We start from the raw sequence: 21,226 nt of genomic DNA, 5'->3' as shown, positions 1-21,226 counted from the left end.
TCAGAAGAGAAGCACAACAGTGAAGCCCGCCCTTTGTTCTTCTGTGTTCACTCGGAGCCTGAAGATCGCAGGCTTCCTCTCTGACAGGTGACAAGGCAGGTACAGTGATTTCTGAGGTACCGTTAGGAGACAGGGCCATCAGCCCATCTGGGAAGGATGTGAGGAGCAGGGATTACATTGTAAGACCACGAATCACTTGTACCAGAGACACTGCCAAGACTACACTCAGCCTCTGTGAAGGCGACTTCTCCAAGGAATGAGCATAGTCTATCATAATCCTGAAAATTTTTTCAAAACCTCCAGAATAAAATGTGCTGCACAGGCTACGTCTATACACTCGAGTGCATTCCTTAGAACGAGCTCACTCCGATGCTGACTGTTAAGGTCTAGTCCATACATAACAGATTCCAAAGCACTTTTCAGAAAATACTCTTGTTCTTGAATGTTCATATATCTGAAATGGTGAGTTGCCAACTGGTCACGGGCCACCTTTAATTATAAAAAACGTTTTGTTGCGATGGTAATCAGTGAAATAAGGTTCAACTTCTATCTCTACTTGCACTTAATTCCTCTCACACATTTCCAATAGAATCCTAGTATTGGAGGAGATGAGAAAACAAAAGAAACAGTGCCAACGCCAACTTGCTCATCTTGTAACTCTGCTTGCAACCCACCTTTGCACCACCACCCCGCGGATACCACACAGGATGACATTCTCCCATAAGTAAACAGAACCCAGAAGAGAAAGAAAGAAACTACTATTTACTGAGCAACTGCTACACCCCCAGAAACTTTTATCCCTGCTACAACTTTTGGGGGGAACCAGATACAAGCCCCATGTGGCAGATGAGAAAAGTACCACCAGCAGGGTAGGCCATTCATCAGTCCAAGCCTCAGCACTATTAAGACACACGTCAGACTCTAAAGTGTATGTTTTTCCATCACACGGTCCTGCCTTGGACAGTACCTGTCCTTAGACCTTTGGAGAGACAGCGCGGAGGGGCAGAGGGAACAGCTGGGAGGAGACCACATATAGTCTTTCTCCCACCACATTCTATAATTAGACTCATGAGGGTTGACAAGCTCCTCGTGTAAAGGGCTAAGACCCAAACGAGATGACCACAGGACTGGGAGCCAAAAGATACACAGCCTCATTCCAGCCCTGCCACCTCCGGGTGATATAAACCAGCCAAGTCATGTAACCCATCCCCCTGACCCGCCCAGGCTAGCCTCTCATCTAGACCTAGATACTTTCAGCTCTACCACTCAATAACCTATAAAGATGCCGTGCCTCAACTCGCAGATTCTCAAAACTATCAAACCACCTCTCATCAGAAGCATGAAAAACCTTCTAGAACCTTTAAGAGGAGGACAAGGAAGAATGACAGCTGATAACGCATCACCAGGCAGCCCGAGGGGAGAGTCACTAAGGTCAGACCACAGCACCGGTGCCCTCTGTGGCTGAGGCTGGTCAGTGCTCTCTCAGATCTCAGAGACCCCCTGTGATGGAACACAAACGCTAACCCTGAAATGTGTGCTTTAGAGGGTCTTCCAAGTGAATGCTCTGGGAAAATGACGTCATAGGGAGTGCTGTAGGCTTGTCATCAGGAGGCAGAGACTCTAAGGTCAGCTCCGCCAGCTACCAACTGGACACCCCCAAGCATGGCATTTCCCTCACTCATGACTCAGTCCTCATCACTACACTCCAGAAGCTGCATCCGAGACTCTAAAGTCTCTCTCGGATCACTGAAAGCTCCTTAGGCTACCAAAGCAAATGATCCCCATTCCAACCATGGCAGGAGTCCTTTCATAGAAAACAAAGTATAGAACCAGGTTATCATTCATCATCTGAAATTCTTTAGGGATTACTAAAGTGAACCTATCAATTCTAAAATGAAAAAGGAAACTGTAGTAGGTTTAAACAATAGTGTTTCTTCGGAGAAATCAAGAAACTGCATCCACTGTTACCTTACTATTGATCTCCTTTTTTTCTTACTTTGAGATTTTGCATAATCGTATCTGGTTAGACATGGAAGGATAACAGTATGTCAAGTGCCTAAAGGGCACTTAACCCCGCTCTAAGGGTGTGACTGTCTCATCAAAGAGGTTGCCAGAAGGGCGGGGTGCCCCCAGTTTAACACTGTGGTTACAATGCGAATTCCCAGAGTCACAGATAAGCAGAACTAGCTTCACACTTTGCTTGTAAAGGTGATACGGACTGAGCTTCACTCAGAATAGCCAGGCCCGTAAGATTAATGGCAATGTTAACAAAGCGGTTTCAGCCAAACCAGAGGTGTCCCCAAGCACTCCAAGCTGAACCACAACAGAAAAGATTAAATCAGACTAAAAATATCAGCAACCTTGATGAAATGAACCGAAAGGATTTAGAATATTCCAAGGGCAATATGCCAAGATCACATGAGACATCAATTTAATTTCCTATGCCTCTGGGATTCCTAACCCGACCTTCACTGGGGACGAATGATATACAGTGTTCTCCAAGGTCTCTTTTCTTCCATTCCAACTTATGCATTTACATGACTTTTGAGTCCCAAAAGTTTGGCATAGAATTGGACATCCCTAACAGCATGTTCCAACTACTTCATTCAAGAGTAAGCCCCTGAAAACAGATTCACCAATAAAGGCAAAGCTGTCAGACCACAAGCCATTACCATTGGTTCCTCATCCCACGGCCTGAGAGCTACATGATTAAAGAATATTAGCTTTAGGAGTCACCACCTTGTCCCTACAGCTGGCACTACCGTTCAAGTTTTCAAAAGGGGAGGCACAGGCCCAGAGAAAAATAGAAGAGACAATTACACAAGGATCATGCAGTGATCAGCCCCAGTCCCATGTCCAGAGTGAAGACTCTCTATCTAGACCAACTCTCCAGGTCTTCCGATCAAACTTCCATGAAAGTTTCCATTCCACACGAGTCAAGTTCCAATCAAGAGCAGGGCAGATATTAAGGAGACAGACATAAACGTCAGTCTGCAGCCCTACAGCAGCTCCATGGGCCTGGAAGCTGCTTCTGGCCAGTAAGTCTAGGACCCGCCAGCTTCCGCCTAGGTACCGGAGTGAAGACTATCATCTCTGGCTACAGACCTTATCATCCAGCTGTCTGTAGAGACTGGAGATCTCCTCATCATACTTCTCTTTCTCCTCTGCAGAGATGCCAGCAACAACAGGAGCAATATTATCTATGATGGGGGTGTTATCACAGGGCTCCAAGGTCTTCTGGTCCTTAGCATTGATCTGTTCATCCTCAGGCACAGCTTCTCCTGCAAAGCACAAGAGGGGTTGGGGATTGAAGAAATTCAGCATGTAACCCTACAGGAAGAGTTCCCAAAATACCCACTCCCATGAAAAGACACAGAGGACACAATAGAGAGCTGTTGTAGAAAGTCAGAGCTTGTGTTCTTTTTATTTGGCAAGGAAGGTGGTAGTTAATTGATCAAAACTAGTCTAAGGGGGATCCCTGGGTGGCGCAGCGGTTTGGCGCCTGCCTTTGGCCCAGGGCGCGATCCTGGAGACCCGGGATCGAATCCCACGTCGGGCTCCCGGTGCATGGAGCCTGTTTCTCTCTCTGCCTGTGTCTCTGCCTCTCTCTCTCTGTGTGACTATCATAAGTAAAAAAAAAAAATTAAAAAAAAAAAAAAAAAAAACTAGTCTAAGGAGGAAGACGACTATATACTACTCCCTGTCTCGTGATGCATCACTTAAATACTCGGGTTCCACCAACCACACAAACTCTTCACTAATACAGCTTGCAGGGACATCCAGAATTTTTTGCAGACACTTTCCCTTTTTTGGGGAATATTCTGGGGTTTTGTTGGAATCAGATTCTATCTAGTGGTTGATTCACAGGCAAACAGACCTCTGAGGCATCCTAATTACCAATTAATTAGGATATCATTCCATTAGGAAAAATAGTCAAATCAAGGAAATTCATCACTATTGAGGGGAACACTCCAGGACCGTAATCGTCTGAATCCGAGACCCTCTGAATCTGAAGCAGAAAACCAGGGTAGCCCTGGACCTGGGAGCTCTGACTGACATAACACAAACACACGTTCTACTATCATCCTCTCCCCTAGGAGGTCACAATTAATTGGCTCACCTGGAGACTTCAACTACACTAATTTCTTATGATGTCAAGTAGATCCAGGAAAGAAAAAGCAGCCAGTCCAGAATATCGCGCGGACACCCTGCATACCACTTCTCAGTCTGCAGACTGGCACCTACTACTTCTCGGTCTTCAGAGCAGTGTTTGCAGAGGCCTCTGAAGGAAGCGTTACCGAGCTTGACTATTCAAGAGGCAGCTGGGGGCTCAGTGGTTGAGCGACTGCCTTAGGCCCCCAGGGCGTGACCCCAGGGTCCCGGGATTGAGTCCCACATCGGGCTCCCCTGCAGGGAGCCTGCTTCTCCCTCTGCCTGTGTCTCTGCCTCTCTCTGTGTGTCTCTCATGAATAAATAAAATCATCAAAAAAACAAAACAAAACAAAACAAAACAAAACAAAAAAAAACCTTGACTATTCAAATTGAAGGGCAAAAGGGAAGTTCTCAGGCTGGTCAGTGGCCAGCCACAACCAGAAAATCACCTTGCAAAGACAGACTGCATAAAAAGGATTCTATGAAAACCATGTGGCCCAACTGAGTCTCTCAAACATCTTTTTGGAAAGCAAACCAAAACCAAACATACTTTTCCATCACAATGTTTACCATCGACTTCACACTCAGTTTGCTACAATCAGGGAGTGTCTGCAATGTTCCAAGCCTCACCCAGTTCTCAGCCCATAAAATGCATTTTGTGGAAAGTCCCCAGGAAAACTGCCCTAAGACAGAGGGAATTTCTTAAAAAAAGAAAAAAGAAAAAGAACTGGATCTCCTCATCTGTGGCTTTGTTAACACTATGCAACACGCCTCAAGGAAGCCACCTGGACACTGCACACATTTATCTGAATATATAAACAAAACACCTTGTGATGGGTTAGCTTTGCTGCTTAAGATTTCGTAATCTCACCTGATAATCACAAAACGGTAGGAAGGCCTCCCTGTCAAATAAAATTAACATCCAGTGATTTCGTTTCTGTGTCACAGTTCCATTTGAAGCAAAACCTGGAATGAAGTATTCCTTTGCTGCATGTAAGACTGAGCCAACCCTTTTTCCTTCTGAAGCTCATCTAGACTGTACTGTACCTACGCCTTTTTCTAAAATTATTGACCTGAAACAAAACCAGAATATCAGAGTAGTCTTTGAACTGAACCTGAACCAAATCAATATTTCATTCAGTTCCAATTCCTGGTTTAAAACATCCATCAAGGACCTTGCAGTACAGACTGGATTTCATCCAATTAAAGGATCTATATTCTCTCCGGCCTGCTAAATCCACAGGCTATAAAAGCAGTACCATATTCTAGTTCCCAAGGATTTCTTTTTTTTTTTTTTTTTTTGCCTAAATATATAGATCTATCTTTTTCTAACCACAAATTACATACACAAAAACTGTAAAGCCCTCCTTCACCCCTACCTCCCAATTTTGATCCTTCTCCAGAGATGCGTACCACTAACATTTTGGTGACTCTTTCCCCTAGTTGGGTTAGACTGTATCTCTAATTTTTCAGCTCTACCTTCTGAACTTTGTGAACAGGGCAATCCAGTGCAGCATGAATTTAATCTTGCAGCTTAAGCATGATGAAGGTGCAATTCTTGACTGCACTAGACCAGAAACCAGCAGAACATAGTCCTATCATCCTATGCCAACTTGCCCCGAGTGCAGAGGCGAGATGCAAACACCGCTGGAAGAGACCTAGTCCCCACGTTCCTTGGTTCCACATGGCCGAGAGCCAGTGCCACCACGAGCCTGGGGTGAGCTAAGGAGCCCAGGGATGATGCCCTAGAGCCTACTGGCCAGTGACCCTAAATCTGCCCCTTTTCCCCACTGAGGAACTGCAGCATCACTGAGTACCAGAGTTGTCCAAGAACACAGCGGTTCATCAAGCAGCCAATGCTCTGCCGCGAGGCACCCTGAACGTACTCGACAAACCTCGCTAACATCTCCGGTACCGTGGCAGGACGCTGAGCCACGCTGCATCTTTTAACTGATCTAATTAATCACAAGTCCATCTTCTGCTTAACCTCTTCCCTTGCTTTTTCGTAAAGGACGAAAAATAATGATTCCTTTAACACGGCATTTCTTAAAGATTGAATTACCATAGGCTACGTAAAAAAAAAAGCAAAAGCTTATTATTGTTTAAAGTCCATCTCTTATCCTGTCCTCGCCCTAACGATTTATCAACTGTTTGCGCTTTGCAGGTATTTTTTACTTGTTCCGAGATTACTGTTGCTGAGGTCTTCACAAGACCTTTGTGGTTGTAGCTCGATTCCAAAAATAAAACACAATGTAACTACACAAGTCCCTTTCAGGCTTATTTTTGTGATTACTAAAACAATATTCGAAACCACTAGCCGACTTTCTGGTTTCTCTAAAACAATTCTCTGAATCAAAGCATCAACATGTCCCCTACAAAGCTACATCTAAACAGGGAGCTCTTCCCAGTTTATATTCCAAAGGTCAGGCAGTCAGGATTATTTTTTACAGCAGCCGTTCAGGCCGAGAAGAACAAAGCAGCAACACGCAGGAAACAAAAGCAGGAGGCATCCGTAGGAGAGCACAGCTCCTGCCCAGAGAGGAACGGAGAGCTGGTTCTCCCCAACACTGCTACCCTTCAAAGGACGGAGGAAATGACTTCCAGAAGCGTCCCTGGTAACTACACTGTCCGGCTCACAAACACGTCTGGGGATTGTAAATTCCCAGCACTATGCGAGACCTGACACTAGGCAATCTGTCTCCATGGCAATCTCTCCACGTTAATCGAGAATATTCCCTGCACTGCAGTGGACGGAGTCTCCAGAGAAGGCCCCACGAGGTGATTATGGGACAACCGACTGTGACAAGGCACACAGCTGCAAACAAACCCCGGAGGAAAAAAAATGTCCTAAAATCTGGTGGGGAGAGACCGGAAAAGGACCACCAAATGAAGATGAGCATCTATTTTTATTTTGATTCCCCTTTTTGCATTTAAAGCAAATTTCTCCTTCTCTTAGTTCATTCCCCGAGGCTTTATACCAGCTGTCTATAGGGAAAGAGCTTATAATACCGTAAAGCATCTGATTTTCTACAATGAAAGCTCCCCCCACTCCCACTAGAAACCTTTCCTTTCTTTAAATAAGCATTCTGGCATTTCCTATTGTCAGATGTAATTACCTTTAAGGACTAAAAAGATTTGTGTGTACACAGGAGCATTCACTAGGAGCACACCTACAAGGTTTGCAGAGCATTTTAATTATAAAACGAAAACCTCCCGAGGGCATAAATAGCGTTTCTACAAAAAGTAAAAATCCATCAATTGCAATAAACAAGGATGGCAGACTAATCAAAAATACTCGTTAGGGCTATTAGTTAAAAATTCTAAAACAGGCTTTTTGGTTTTTCTTGTTTTTTCAAAAAAAAAGAAGAAGAAGAAAACCATTAGACTGCCAGTAATTCATTAAAATTTCACACATGAAATAGCAACGAGCTAGTTATCCTTTTCATAAATTGAGTCCCTAAAGCCTCTGGAGAACATAGAAAGGTAATTGCATTCTCTCTGCAACTCCAGGGGCAGAGATTTGCTGGTCACTCACAGCTTCCGTCAGAAACCACAGCAGATCTGGCAAAGGAGGCTCTTTCTTTTAATACCAATTAAACAGGCCCAGTGGCAGACCTAATGGCAGGTAATTTCTATATCAAAGAAACTAAAAGGAAATCTTTAAGTTGCCAGATGGGTAAGAGCAGCTGGCTACAAGATGTCATTATATAAATGTGAGGTTTAAAAAAAAAAAAAAAGTCATTCCTTTATGGGATTATTTTGCACACAAATAGCATCTCTCACCCTAGTTCCTAAAAATACTGTAAGCAGCTTAAGACATTTTCTAATCCCTTCTAGAGTAATTTTCTAATAAACTGGTCACCCAGGACGCCGAAATCTCTTCACAGTCCTGACCCCTTGGGCAGCCCCCACCATTCTAGCTCCTAGCGGTCAGGCTTTCTACAGAGTCTGGCTGTGCTCTCAAGAGAAGCGAGCCTGACAAACCAGGGGGTCTCCAACGAAACGCTAACTTCTGAGCTCCTACTGCAGGCCTGAATCCAGGCCGGGGGAGGGGCGGCACGCTCGATGTCTCTAATGCTAGGAGAGCAAATTGTGTGCCAGCTACGCGAGGCCACACAGTCCCACAAAGCCCCGGATCAGACTCCCGGCTACAGATTCAGCCAGTTAGGGAAAGCAAGCCTGCTGGCCTGGCAGGTTTTAAATGGTGGAGAACAAATCTGTTCTAGAGAGAGATTGCCGATTTTTCCACGCCTTCCCAGCCTGTGATGAAATCATTTCTTTGCATGACTTCAGCAGATGGGGTAAATCCACATCCATTCTGTTATTTAATGTATGTAATTATTCACGAGACACTGCAGATGTGCCCTACTGTTGGGTCACTTCCCTGTACTTCTGACACCTGGATCTTCAGGGCCTCCTTTTCTGACTTCTTAAGCCCCCCGTAGGATGTGGCCGCTTTTAAACGGGCAAAATTCAGGGGCGCCTGGGGGGCTCAGTGGTTGAGCATCTGCCTTCGGCTCAGGGCGTGATGCTGAGGTCCTGGGATCCAGGGCCGCTTCGGGCTCCCCACAGGAAGCCCGCTTCTCTCTCTCATAAATAAGTAAAATCTTTAAAAAATAAGGGCAAAATTCAAAGAATTATCAAAGAAGAGGGGGCACGTGTAAAGACCGACCTGGCAGCAATGGGGAAAGTGGGCCCATTCCCTTTCCAAGGGTCCCGGCCCTGGGATTCCAGCACCGCCTCCCTATCCTCCCATCAAGAGTCTTTGGGATGAACTGGGGGGAAACGGCGGGGTGAACCGGGAGCCATAACTCACTCACTCATAATCCAACCCTATGTTCAAGTCCTTTCCATGTATATGATGAGCAAACAACAGAGCTGGGAAGGAAAAAACCCCAAAACCAATCCTGCTCGTGGCAACCGCCTCCTGCATCTATCTGTCCGTAAGCACAGAGGCTGCACAGAGCTCCTGAGGCTGAGCTGCCAACACCTTCCAGACTCCAAGGACTGTCGATCGATCTCAGCCCACAAGATGTCACTAGCAGAGTGCCGTGGACCGGTGGGTGTTTTTCACTCGGCTCCCATTCTCCTTGTGAGGAATTCCATCTTCCAGGGCGTGGAGGACGGGTCGGAGGGCCCAGCGGAGGGCCCAGCACCACGCGCAGTGGCTCCCTTCTCTCCCAGGCCTCTGGGCCTCAAGGAAGGGGGTGCAAGGAAGGGGGAGGAAACCCGAGAGGGGATCCACGGCAGGCGCGGCCCCTTGGGAGGCCTGGCCTCTGAGTAGGCCCAGGTTTGCCAGGTGAGGCCGGCTGCTCGGCTCTTCTTGGGTTCTTGAGTCGCTCACAGATACCGCGTGCCTTCCTGTTCTGCTTAAGGCAGGCAGGGCCCGTTCCGACCCGTTCCGACCCCGGCACCCCAAGGCGCCTGGCCCTCCTTCTTCCTTCCTTACAAAATCAAGGCAGGGCCTCCCCTTCAGCCAGCATGCGGGTGTCCTGAGCCCGCCTGCCCGATGCCAGGCGCAGAGAGGAGGCACGGCCGAGCGTGGCGGGTTCGCCCCGAGTTCCACGGTGCCCCGAGGACAAAACCGGCAGCCTTGTGTTCTGCGCTAGGCCCCGAGGCGCAGGCGCTCAAAGCTGGTTCGGAGCGGGGGCTGGGGGGGGGGGCGGCCTGCAGGCTCGCAACAGGGGGGTCATTCCACTTCCACGACCTCGGGCGGCCAACGCCCTCTCCTGCAGCGGGTCCCAGGACAACCCACTTCCATCCGCCTCCTCGCCTCACAGGATCGGCCCGGACCCAACCTGCCACTGTGACATCGTGCGATTTTACCCCTTCCAGTCCTTTCTTTCCCTGCCTCAGTCTACAGAACAGCACAGAGGGGAAAGCGCAGCAGGGGGAGGCACGCGCGTCTTCTCTTGCTCTTCCACGGCTGATCCAACCGCCGGACTTCCAGGCACGGGCACACCCGAAAGGACGGGCCCCCCTCGGCAGCGGGGACGGCACCACCCGACGCCGCCGCTGGCCTGTGCAGCCCCCAGGCGGGACACGAACCAGGCCGCGGGCTCCTCCAAGTTTGGAGCCGGTGCTCGCTTCGAGTTTCCGAAGAAAGTCAGAAATCCCCTGTCCCTCGGTGACAGGTGACAGGTGGGGGCACCGCGTCTCCTCTCCGTCAGCTCTCAGGAGCCCACGCTCCGGGGACACCAACCAGCCCCGCTCGCCGCCGTGAGGAGGGAGGCCTGGCGCAGGCGCTCCCAGGGCCTTCCTTCCCGTGTGGCGGGTCTCACGCTCCTCTAAGTGGAGCGAGCCAAGCCCTCACCTCGGCAGGGCTGTGCGCAGGCCGCCGCCCTCCACGCACAGCCCTGCCCTGTCCGGGGCACAGCCACCGTGGGCGAGTCTCCGGCCGGACCAAACCTCGAGGGCTGCTTGAGGGCTCAGGGCCCAGCCTAGGCACAGGACCAGCGTCCGGGGCTGTGTGGCTGGACGCGCGACCGTTAATCCTGAGGTCGTCCTGCGCTCACAGCTGCTCCCAGGACCAGCCCCACGATGTTCTACCTCTACCGGCCGCACTTCCAGCCCCAAATCTGTATCACCGACGCTCCTTCTCTACGTTTGCAACTTTTGCTTTCGGAAAAAAATTGTCTTTAAGACACAGATGTCAGCTTGGGAGGCCAGGAGGGCTCCGCAGATCCCCTCCTCTATCACCCCCACTCAGGGATTACAGGGTAATGGCCGAGGGGGTCGCTCTCAAGACCCTCTCCCTCTCCTCTTCCCTGCCCGCCCTCTCTATAGGGAAGCTCACCCCTACCCATGCCTTCATGGACTTCCTCAAGTTCAAGTTGTCTTTCTTCCTCCAGCTCAGCCAGTGCCTCCGAGCGAGCGCTGCACCCTTGGACCTAATTCCTCATTTGGCACTTCACCTGGATGTTCGAGGGGCACCGCAAAGCCCCCTCCTCACCTCATCTGTCTTCAGTCTGGTTCTCCTCTGGTATTTCTTGTTTCAGTAAATGGTCCCACCCTCCATCCATCTCGGCAAGCCAGCCAAGTTGGCACTCTCTCCCCAGGGCCAGCTCCTCAGCAAGGCCTGCTGATCTCACCTCCTGCATACCTCTCTGGTCCGCCCAGGTCTCTCCCTTTCCATTGCCCGGTCTCTCCACCCAACTACTGCAACCTCATCCCTGGAAGACCATCCTTGTTCCTGGCCCTCCTCCCCCTCTCCAGTCCGTTCTCCAATACGACCAACAACCAACAGATCTTCAAAGCTGTAAACCTTATCATATGACCTTCAGTTTAATATCCCTGAAGGGCTTCTCACTGCTTCCCAGATGAAATCCTGAACCCCTCCCACCCATCTCAGGCCACGACTGCCCCACCCCAGCTCCCACATCCAGGCTGTCCCCGGGGGATGTTGTCAGTGCAGGTCCCTCTACCCTCAACTCCCACTTCGACCTTGCTGCTCCTAACTGCTTCTCTTAGATGCTATTCCCTAGGTTGCATACTGGGGGAAGCCTTCACTGGCTTCTCAAAGTCAGGGTCCATTGTAATAACTTTTAGTCCCTTATCCTTTCCCTTTTTGGCTGGAGTCTCTCCCTCAGCAGGACCATAAGCTCCGTAAGTGCAGAGACCATGACTGACGGCTCACCCTTTCCTCTCCAGCAATGGATTAAAGGCATGTGTACGTAATCTATGAAAGTCTATCACGTGCCAGAAACCATACATGAGTTTTCCCAAATTCTGTAAATAAGGGCTTATGTAGGCTCTCACCCCGTAGGACATGGAAAACCGTATATTTCTGAGTAGCTCTACAAGGTGAATGAAGAGGGACAATTAAAACGATGCCAAGTTAAAAGTCCAAAAGCCAAGGGACTGTGCCCGGGCAGGAGGGTGAGTAGGCAAACAGGGCGGCGGGGCCAGACCCCTGAGGACAGAGCTGGTGGAGAGATGGAGCACTGCAGGGTGAGAGCTTGGCAAGGGCTAGGACAGAAGAGAAAAAAACAAGGCCAGTTGCCCGCTGCACAGTGTTCTTAGACCAGGCTCCCTCCCTTTACCAAAAGGCTTTACTGAATGTTCCAGTTGCCCAGCAGAGAACTGACCCAAGAGGATCCCAGAAATAGAACAAAATTTCATACGGCCGCTCCCTGCCTTGCCAACCATCCCTCCCCACTCTCCTAACTCCTGCCAAATCGCAAGGAATCAGCCACGGGCCCCAGGTGCTGAATTATTCAATTATTGTAGCCGCTTTCAAAACATGTGTGCAGCTAGAAAATCTCCCAAAAAGAAAAGAATTGTGTTATTTAGGCTACTAGGTCACTTCTCGAACCTCTCCTGAATCCCGCTTTGCTTCATAATTGTTTTTCCATTGAATAGTAGGTCATCGGCACCCCACCTTTCCTAGCACAGCACGGCGGCAAACGCAGAAGCGCTAAGTCTGCAGTTACCTACAGGCGGGCTCCCCCCAACCCTGCGGGCAGCCCCAGGCTCCGACGCTCACCCAAGAGACTGAGGTCTGCAGCAGCGCCTCAGGTACAGTGGACACAGCATCCGAATCTCCAGCTATCCACTGTGCCCTACACACACCAGCCTGCCTGTTCAGTTTAAAAAAAAAAAAGAAAAAAAAGAAAAAGAAAAGAAAAAGCAAAAGACTTCTACCTTCTAATTCCATCACAATGCTAAAATTTCCGAAATAATCTGTCTGCACTTGGATCTGGAAACCCCTCTTCAACGCCTCACCCACAACCCACCCACCCAGTGTGTGTCAGCTCTCGGAGATATTTTCTTTGAGTAACAAACCAAAGAGAATGTTTTTTCGGAGAATAAAAAAAAAAAAAAAAAAACACAGTCACGAAATAAGCCTGTAAGACTCCATTTTAGTACAGAGCTTCTTTAGGAGCCCTCTATTTCTGGCTCTGAAGAAGCAGAGCATGAAGATCCCTTGGACGCCCTCCTCCCCCCCCACCAATTGCAAATATTTGTCAAAGCTGACTTTTAACCCTAAATCAATTATAAGACTCACATAGGAGAGAATGACATTTTTCATTTAACCAAAAGCAATCTGAGCCACAAAGTCTCGAGCCCTGCCCTCTAAACCTCAGCTGGGGCTAGCAGAGAGAACTGCAATAACAGATCGGGGAGCACGTCATCGGAAAGAGATAAGGCAACCCTGCAAACAGCCACTTGCCCACACGAAGCACACACGTCCGCCAATGACTGGGGTTCGGGCAGAGAGAAAACCTCACTCGCGCACACGGGCTGCTGCGAGGCGGGACCGAGCTCCACCACCGTCCCCTCCTCCCCAAGTGACCCAGGATCCCGGCTGCCCCAGGAAAAGGCAAACACACGTCCGTGCCTCATTCCTCCTTACCGTTCCTCCATCGGTTCAGTTCCATCTCTAGATGCTGGATCACATTCTTCAGAGTCTTGTTTTTCTCTTTCTCTTTCTCGTATTTCTTCTTCCATTCTTCCGCCGTCAATTCCAGGTTCACAGACACCGTATTCTTGATGGTCTTGGCCCTGGGGTCCAGAAACAGAAGGGAGAGACTCAGGGTAGCTACTGGCTTAGCTAAATCGTGAATACAATTAAGCTTCAGGCGCCTTCCCATCAGAAGGCCGAGACTGGGAAGCAGAAGGGACCCTGTCACCTACTACCACCCCCTCCAACTCACCAAACTCGCCGTTCCCCATTCCCCTTTCCCCCCTGCCAGTCTACATCCCAAGGGGTTTCCAGGGCCACGTCTTTTTCTGTTCCCCCTGCCACCACCTAAATCTATGTTCTTGGCCCTGACGTGTGACGACGGTCTTTTCCTCAAGCACTCAGCATCCTCCTCGACGCATCGTGCACGGGCCTGCCACGTTCATCTTCCTAAGGGAGAGCTTCCTTCTATCCTAACATTTATGAAACACCGGGGCTACACCAAGACAACTGAGCCAAAGTCTTGTAGAGTTTACAGTTTCTCCTACCAATAAACCACAGACGGAGGTTGCTTCCCTTAATCACATCCCTAGAATCGTCCCTGGTGTGTGGAACACACGTCAACACGTTTCCCGGGACCGGCACATCACTTGACAGGTTCAGGCCAGCCAGGTAAACCAAGGCTCGCTGCTGAGCAGCCCCTCTTCACAGGAAATTGTCACCACGCGGGAGTGGGGGGCCCACTGCTCTCCATTCATCCCATTTTCCAAGGAAAAGTCAGTACTTTTATCTCCCGGTTTTAAACGGTTTTCCAAAATAATGTGTGGGGCAAACAAACATGCCGGAGGGGCATCATTTTGTCATTTCCAGTAAAAGAGATGGAGTGAATGGGGGGGGCGGGGGCCTGATGCCCCAGTGGACGTCTGGACAGTCACTCAGGGAGCAGCCGATGGGAGCAAAGGCGGTGGCAGCTCTTGCTAATACTAAAAAGACATGATTCACCTAGTTACCTGCAGCAATGAACACACAAGCAGACCTGCCCAATTAAAAAGGAAACTGACCACGACCGAAACCCACTTATTATTTACTGAAGAAGGCAAAAACTTCATTTAAAACTGTGATTTCCTGTTTTATTTGCTCTTCCCTTTTCCATTTTTAACTCCCACAAGTTCTTGTACTGTCATATTTGCCAGCATTATCTGATGTGTGATTCAGGTTAATTAACTGTTGTCATGAAACGACATTTTGGACACGATTTCTATTTCGGGGAAAGAAATTCACCAGCCCTCATCAGGGCTACAGATGTCATTCCAAAAATTAATTCTTAAAACAGACAACTAAATAACCCAACTGTCAAACGGAGTGAGATGATTTCATCCTAAGACTCCACTTAAGAATTAGTAAAATTCTCCCTCGTTCTCTGTAGCTTGAGGCTTCTGTCCCTAGAAGTGCTTCAGCTCTAATTCATTCAAACAGCAGCAATTTCATTACTACTTCCAGTCTGTGCCAGCTCGACACTCTCGTCTCGCCTTCCAACATCCTCCGGCGGCAGCATGGATGCTCCTCAGGACGAGCACAAGCACCGCAGCGTGCACTATCAACTCAGTAAGTCAGAAAGTGAAAAACAACCTATGGCTAAAATGCTTGTGGACATTGAAGGGTCCAGCTCGGTGCAGGTGTGGAATCTGCTTGGGTTCTCTCTCTCTCCCTTGGCCCCTCCCACGCCCGGTGCTCACGTGCACACGCTCTAAAAATAAATCTTTAGGAAAAAACAAAAAAAGAAGAGACATAGAACGGATCATCTAGAAACAGACATTAACCTACAAAGTCATCTAATATACAACAAGGTGCCCATACAGCACAGTGGGAAAGGATGGGCCTTTAAAATATGGTGCTGAGGGAGAGGGGTGTGTGTGACCTTTATCAACTCCTCCAATAGCATATAGACGTTCTCTTCCAGATGAATCATACACATAAATGTGAAACGTAAAAAGAATAAAGCCTCTAGAACAAAACAGGAGAATATCTTTAAGACTTTGTGGTAACGATTTCCTAAATAGGATATAGAAGTAAAGATAAATTTGACTTCATTCAAATTTAAAAATCTCTCTTCATTACAAGTCACCGTCATGGCTCAGCGGTTGAGCCTCTGCCTTTGGCCCAGGGCGTGACCCCGGGGTCCCGGGATCGAGTCCCACCTCGGGCTCCCTGCGTGGAGCCTGCTTCTCCCTCTGCCTGTGTCTGTCTGTCTCTCTCTGTGTCTCTCATAAATAAATAAATAAAATCTTTAAAAAGGAAAGAAATCAAGTTAGATGCAAGAATTTCTAAATCATGGAATAAACCAGAGTCACTGAGAGAGATACCTGAATCTCTGTGCCTGGAGTTATTTGTTTTAAAAAGAACAAACATTCTGTCTAGGGGTTTGAAACCAACCTTGCGAAGTAAAATAAAGAGTATCTCAGTCTCTCATTCCTTTAAGAGACTTAGAGTAAAAAGATGTTGAACATCTATAGTCCCTTTTGCTCTTTACCATGAACTTCAGAAATATTTACTTCTAAATATTTAGAAGAGAGGAGCCTAATCATTAGGTCCTATCTACTTCGGCCACTCACAATTCTCTTTCCTCCTGGGTAAATGTTTAGCTCATTGCCATCAGGATGGGTGGGCAGTGGTCTACTGGTTTCTGTTTGTCTGCCCTGCTCCCTTCAGAGCACATCCAATTATCTTCCAACTTTCACATTCTTTGCTCTTTTACTTTGGGTTTCCATATACTGGCTAACTGGAATTACACTAAACAGCATCACATCTGGACTCAGGTCCAAACACAGTGAATCAGCATGGATCCTCTGAGCGCTCAAGGACTGTGTTACAGACACAATTCAGGGACGCGTGAGCACACCCATGTGCATTTACTCTTCAACCCGGCCGCTGAAAGAATTTCAAGTAGCTTCCAAGGAAGCAAAATCAATGGGACAGCAAATCGTGAGATGCGCTCTTAAGGCAGGTTTTATGGTTTTGCCTAGCTGAACCTATATAACCATAGCGATACCACACAGACCTACAGTTTTGGGAGGTTATCTTCCCAGTATAGGAAAACAAAACAGTGATCTGCTGAAGCCTTACTCTAGCCGTAGATCCGCGGCTCCCTCACCATCTTCATAGGTCAACCTCACCGTGACAACGTTTGGTTAATCCCAGTGTGACCTGATTACTCCCAAAGGAACAGACAACTGTCTTGAGTCTTCATTCCCAAAGACCCTCAGTTTTTTCGGCCAGAGCCCCCAAGCTGTACACAGAAATAAATGCCTATTCCACAAGTTATATTCATAGCAGACACTGCGCAAAATCCTAACCAAGACCACTTAGGGAAAGACCTTAACTAACCTCAGGTATATACCCTAAAGGCAAGACCCGCTCAGCACTAATGAGCCAAATCTTCAGGGTACAGTTATCACAGTTTCTGTTTTGCAATTTTTCTTTGTTTCTGTTTGCTTCAGAGAGTCAAGCACTGCTTAAAAAATAGATGATCCAGCCTTGCCCCAGATATAACATCTCCTTTCCCCACAGGAAGGGAACCAGGACCCAGTTTTTAAAAGACGTCAATGCTAATGAATGTTAACCACCTTTGAAAAACAATCTTAACTGGGGCTCTGGGGTCATGATCTCAGCGTCCTGGGATTGAGCCCCACGTCTAGCTCCCTGATCAGTGGCGAGGCTGCTCCTCTTTCCCTCTGCCCCTCCCCTCTCTCCTGCTCTCTCTCTTGCTCTCAAATAAATAAATAAAATCTAAAAAACAAAAAAAAACAAACAAAAAAAAAAAGGTTAACCGCCAGACCAAGCACAGCAAAGAGCAGAAGCCACAGCACAACCTCCGCCTAGATCCCCATAGGGACAGGGTCAGAAAAGGACTCCTTTAGGCATATTTCATTGAGGAGTGGAAGGAAGACCCTGCCCCCACGTCCTCAAGCATTCTATCTCCGGCCCAGCACCTCTAGGTCTCTCTGCCACTGAATTTGTAGTTTACACGTCTGGAAGCATATATCCACCCTTCTAGGGTTGCCAACCGCGTCCATCTCTACCACTGAGGTTAAGCCCCCACAGGTGACAACATTCTACAGGTGTTCTCATAATTTGGCATGTGAATCAAGCCCTTGTTGAAGACAGCAAGTTTTACAACTATTTGGTTCACATCACTCTGCACGTAAATCCCATCCCCACCCAAGTCCTCCATAATCGCCTGCACTTGTACTTTCGGGCCATCATCAGTTCTGAATGATCAACAGGTTACATATCACCTGAATTCTCCTAATTACTTCGGTCTCCTGGAAGAGTCAGAACGATGTTTGTTCTTGGTATCTTCCTAACTCTTGTTTTCAGCATCTTCCTTCCCCCTCTGGGTGTTCAGGATAGTACTGGCATTTGAAAGGAGCTCCCGACAATCCCACACCTTCAGCACACAGACTCCCTCTGTAACGTGCGACTCTGCGTGGTGAATGGTGTGACAGAGACAGAGATGGAGATCCTCCCACTGTAGGGCAGGAGGAAGGAACCCAGCGTCCCTTTGTCACTCAGAGTTCTCTAAAGAGAGAGAACCAATAGGGCAGATACAAGGTATCTAACGATGAATAGAGAGAGATCCATACATGCGTGTACAGGTATGGACATAAAGGATATACCCTACATTTCTGTGTTTATCCCAATTGTGGGGACTAGAAAGTCTGAAAGCCACTGGGCAGGCTAGCAGGCTGGAAACTGACGTGGGGATTGACGCTGCAGTTTTGAGGCAGAATTTCTTCCTCTCTGAGAAACCTCAGGTTTTGCTCTTAAGGCCTTCAACTGATTGCACGAGGCCCACCCATGCTACGGAGAGCAATGTACTTTACCTAAAGTCAACTGATGGTAGATGTTAACCACATTTACAAAAAGCTTCCTAGCGACACCTAGATTGGTGTTTGACTAAATAATTGAGTGCTACAGCCTAGCCAAGCTGACACACAAAACCATCACACCTTCTAATGTGTTCTGAGTCCCAGTTCCCACATTAAACACCTAACCTTCTACTGGAAACATGACTGATGCAAAGCACCTTCCCATTTCCCGGTGAGGCCATTTTCCTTGCTTGTCAGTGGGGGACAGGGAATGAAAAATTAAAAGCTCTAAGTTTCGTGTCTTTTGAAAAAGTTCTGGTTTCCTGAGAAACACAGAGGAATAATGGATTTGGATGAGGATTTGGCACCTGGTTAAACCAGCATCACCCACAGGATATCTCCCTCCAAGAGCAAAAGCTGTCCTTACTGGTGCTTCAGCAACAGCACTGCAACAGGAGTGATCTGAGTCTTTTTTCCATTTTATGTCAAAGGTACAGCCAAGGGTCTCCCCTGGCCAAAGTGCTCACTCTTACCCTTGCAGATAACTTGTTATTATGCTCTGATGACATGAGTTTTTGCATGCACGCTGCTCAGGACTAACCCAGCTTCCACGAAACTGGGCAGGAGGTGGCACAATTTAAGCAAAAAAAAGTGCGTATCAGAAAAAGAAGAATATTACTTTCCCCAAATTACCAATTCTCCTTCTACATACAACATACAAATAAGGCCTTTGAATTATTCATACAAGATTAACCAAAACTCTTGTGCTGATTCAGGCCTACTCCAAACTGATGGGCCAGCCCCCGGGGGCTCCCTTCTCCCCCCATCACGGTACATTAAACAGGCTTCCAAGATAACTGGGTGAGCCAAGTTCATACTCCTAAACTTACAACTATCCTTTGCCAACTGTGCTATGAAAGTACTTTGGAAGAGTAATTAAAGACTAAGAGATAAACTGCTGGAAGCCAAAAGGAAAAAAAAAATCAATGAAAGGGTTCTAATTTGAGTATCTTATCCCTTTAAAAGCACAGAAGCATTCTGCTTTCCCACACTCCAGCTCTTTGACCCTAGAAATTCAAGTGCTCCCTCCTCAACTAGATTAGAAGCTCTTTGAGATGCAGAAAATGGCTTCTGCTTCTTTGCCAGCACAATGCGGGGCGCTCAGGGGACACGGGGGACCCAAGGACTCACAGGTCCGACCACACAGAAGAGGCGGAATTCATCACTGAAACCAAGAAACAGACAGTGTACACTTTCCCTCCCTTTAATTCCAGTACCTAATCTAGAATCCTAAAGAGTGCTGACCTGGGAGGCTGCCCTCAGGCACTCGTAGACTCTATCATGTGTCTACTGCTTCAAAGGACACGCTATTGTTTGACTCAGGGCATCAATACAGTAAAGTAGCCTAGCAACAACCATGGACCTTCTGCGTGTTTGAAAGAACCACACAGGAATAACGAAGGAACCTTGAGCAGCCCAAGGTTTGGCCACCCTGCAACAAGAGCATAATGAACACTCGTTACACTGAATTTGAGATGTGCCCGGCAGTCTTTTCGGAGTTCAAAGTGCTTAATCTCATTAGCTATCAGATACCATGTCTAATCCGATGTTCAGACTCGTGTCTGCTGTGTAATTGGGTTCACTGCGTATATTTAACAATAAAGCAGGTATGGGCCCCATAGAGAAGTTAGATGTCCTTGAAGAATCCATTAAATAACTCAGGGACAGGGAGAGAGGAACAAAACCTCACACCTTTCCAATTATAGGGCTGGAAAACACACCAGACCTAAAGCTAACCAAACTTCTGGACGTAATGGTGTCACAGGTCAGCACCTGCCCTAATGTTCTAAGGAATCCTACACAATAAGCACTTCACGCATCCATGCATCCATTCGATAAGCATTTATTTAACAACCCTCTACTGTGTGTGCCGGTTGTGCTGGATGCTTGTTGAGACAAGTGACACTGATGATAAACCAGGTCCCTGCCCTCACGCAGCCAGTATGCAGAGGACTCTGATAAAACATGGCAGACCAACCTATTCCAGTTGAAAAGAGAATTGACATTTTATTTTTATTCCCTGGAATCCCAAATTAGCATCAGCCTTTCTTTAGTCTCTCATTCCAGAAACTAACTTCTAAGTCTACCTGGCTCGGTCCGGCCCCTTCTGTCCCAGTCCTACCCAGTCCTATCCCACACATTCCATTCCATTCTGTGCAGTCCCGTCCATTCTGTGCCTTTCCCACACTGTACACTGTTGAAGATGGAGGCAAAGGAAAACCTGCAACCACTCAACACCTGTTCCCTGCCGGCCTGCCTCTATGCAAAGTCAAAACTGAGGCAACTCACTAATCCTCCCAACAATTCTCAGAGGTAGGCGCTCTAGTTCTCCCTACAGACGAGGGCAGAGGCTCGAAGACAAGTAAACAAGAGAGGGGAATGGATCAGTAGCAGAACTTGGCTTTAAAGCTGGGGCTACTGACCCAGAGGCCTGTGCTCATCAAGGATCCTGCATAGAAGAGGCTGTGGGTCCCCGTCCTATGTCATCTTACACGTGTCGTCATTTACTGGCTACGTGGGCTCAGACGCGGCACCTAACAGCTTTCATTCTAAGCCTCGATGTCACCTGTACTCAGGTGAGATGAGAACTGCTACGAGGATGTGACACTCCTGCCACGTGCTGGGCCCTAGTGATAATGACGATGCTAACGACTGCCTCACTAAGGTCAGAAGAAAGAAGATAGTCATTTGGACTTTCACTGAGACTCTTCCTACAGACCGCTGCAAACGCTCACAGCGGCAA

General features: G+C 47.9%; 1 protein-coding gene across 2 annotated transcripts in view; it reads right to left on the bottom strand.

Annotated features, from left to right (window-relative positions):
* Positions 1-21,226, bottom strand: part of KIF5C (kinesin family member 5C) — a 148,485-nt gene that overhangs the window by 48,060 nt on the left and 79,199 nt on the right. For both annotated transcript variants that reach the window (XM_038565167.1, XM_038565165.1), the window contains exons 11-12: positions 13,508-13,656; positions 3,106-3,281 (exon numbers count right to left, since the gene is read on the bottom strand). In XM_038565167.1, the coding sequence (XP_038421095.1) occupies positions 3,106-3,281; positions 13,508-13,656 (325 nt within the window). The remainder of the gene's footprint in view (positions 1-3,105; positions 3,282-13,507; positions 13,657-21,226) is intronic.

The sequence above is a fragment of the Canis lupus genome, chromosome 19 (assembly GCF_011100685.1).
Source record: "Canis lupus familiaris isolate Mischka breed German Shepherd chromosome 19, alternate assembly UU_Cfam_GSD_1.0, whole genome shotgun sequence".
Taxonomy (NCBI): domain Eukaryota; kingdom Metazoa; phylum Chordata; class Mammalia; order Carnivora; family Canidae; genus Canis; species Canis lupus.
Note: the sequence above shows the minus strand (reverse complement) of the source record. Positions and strands in the feature narration are given on the sequence as shown.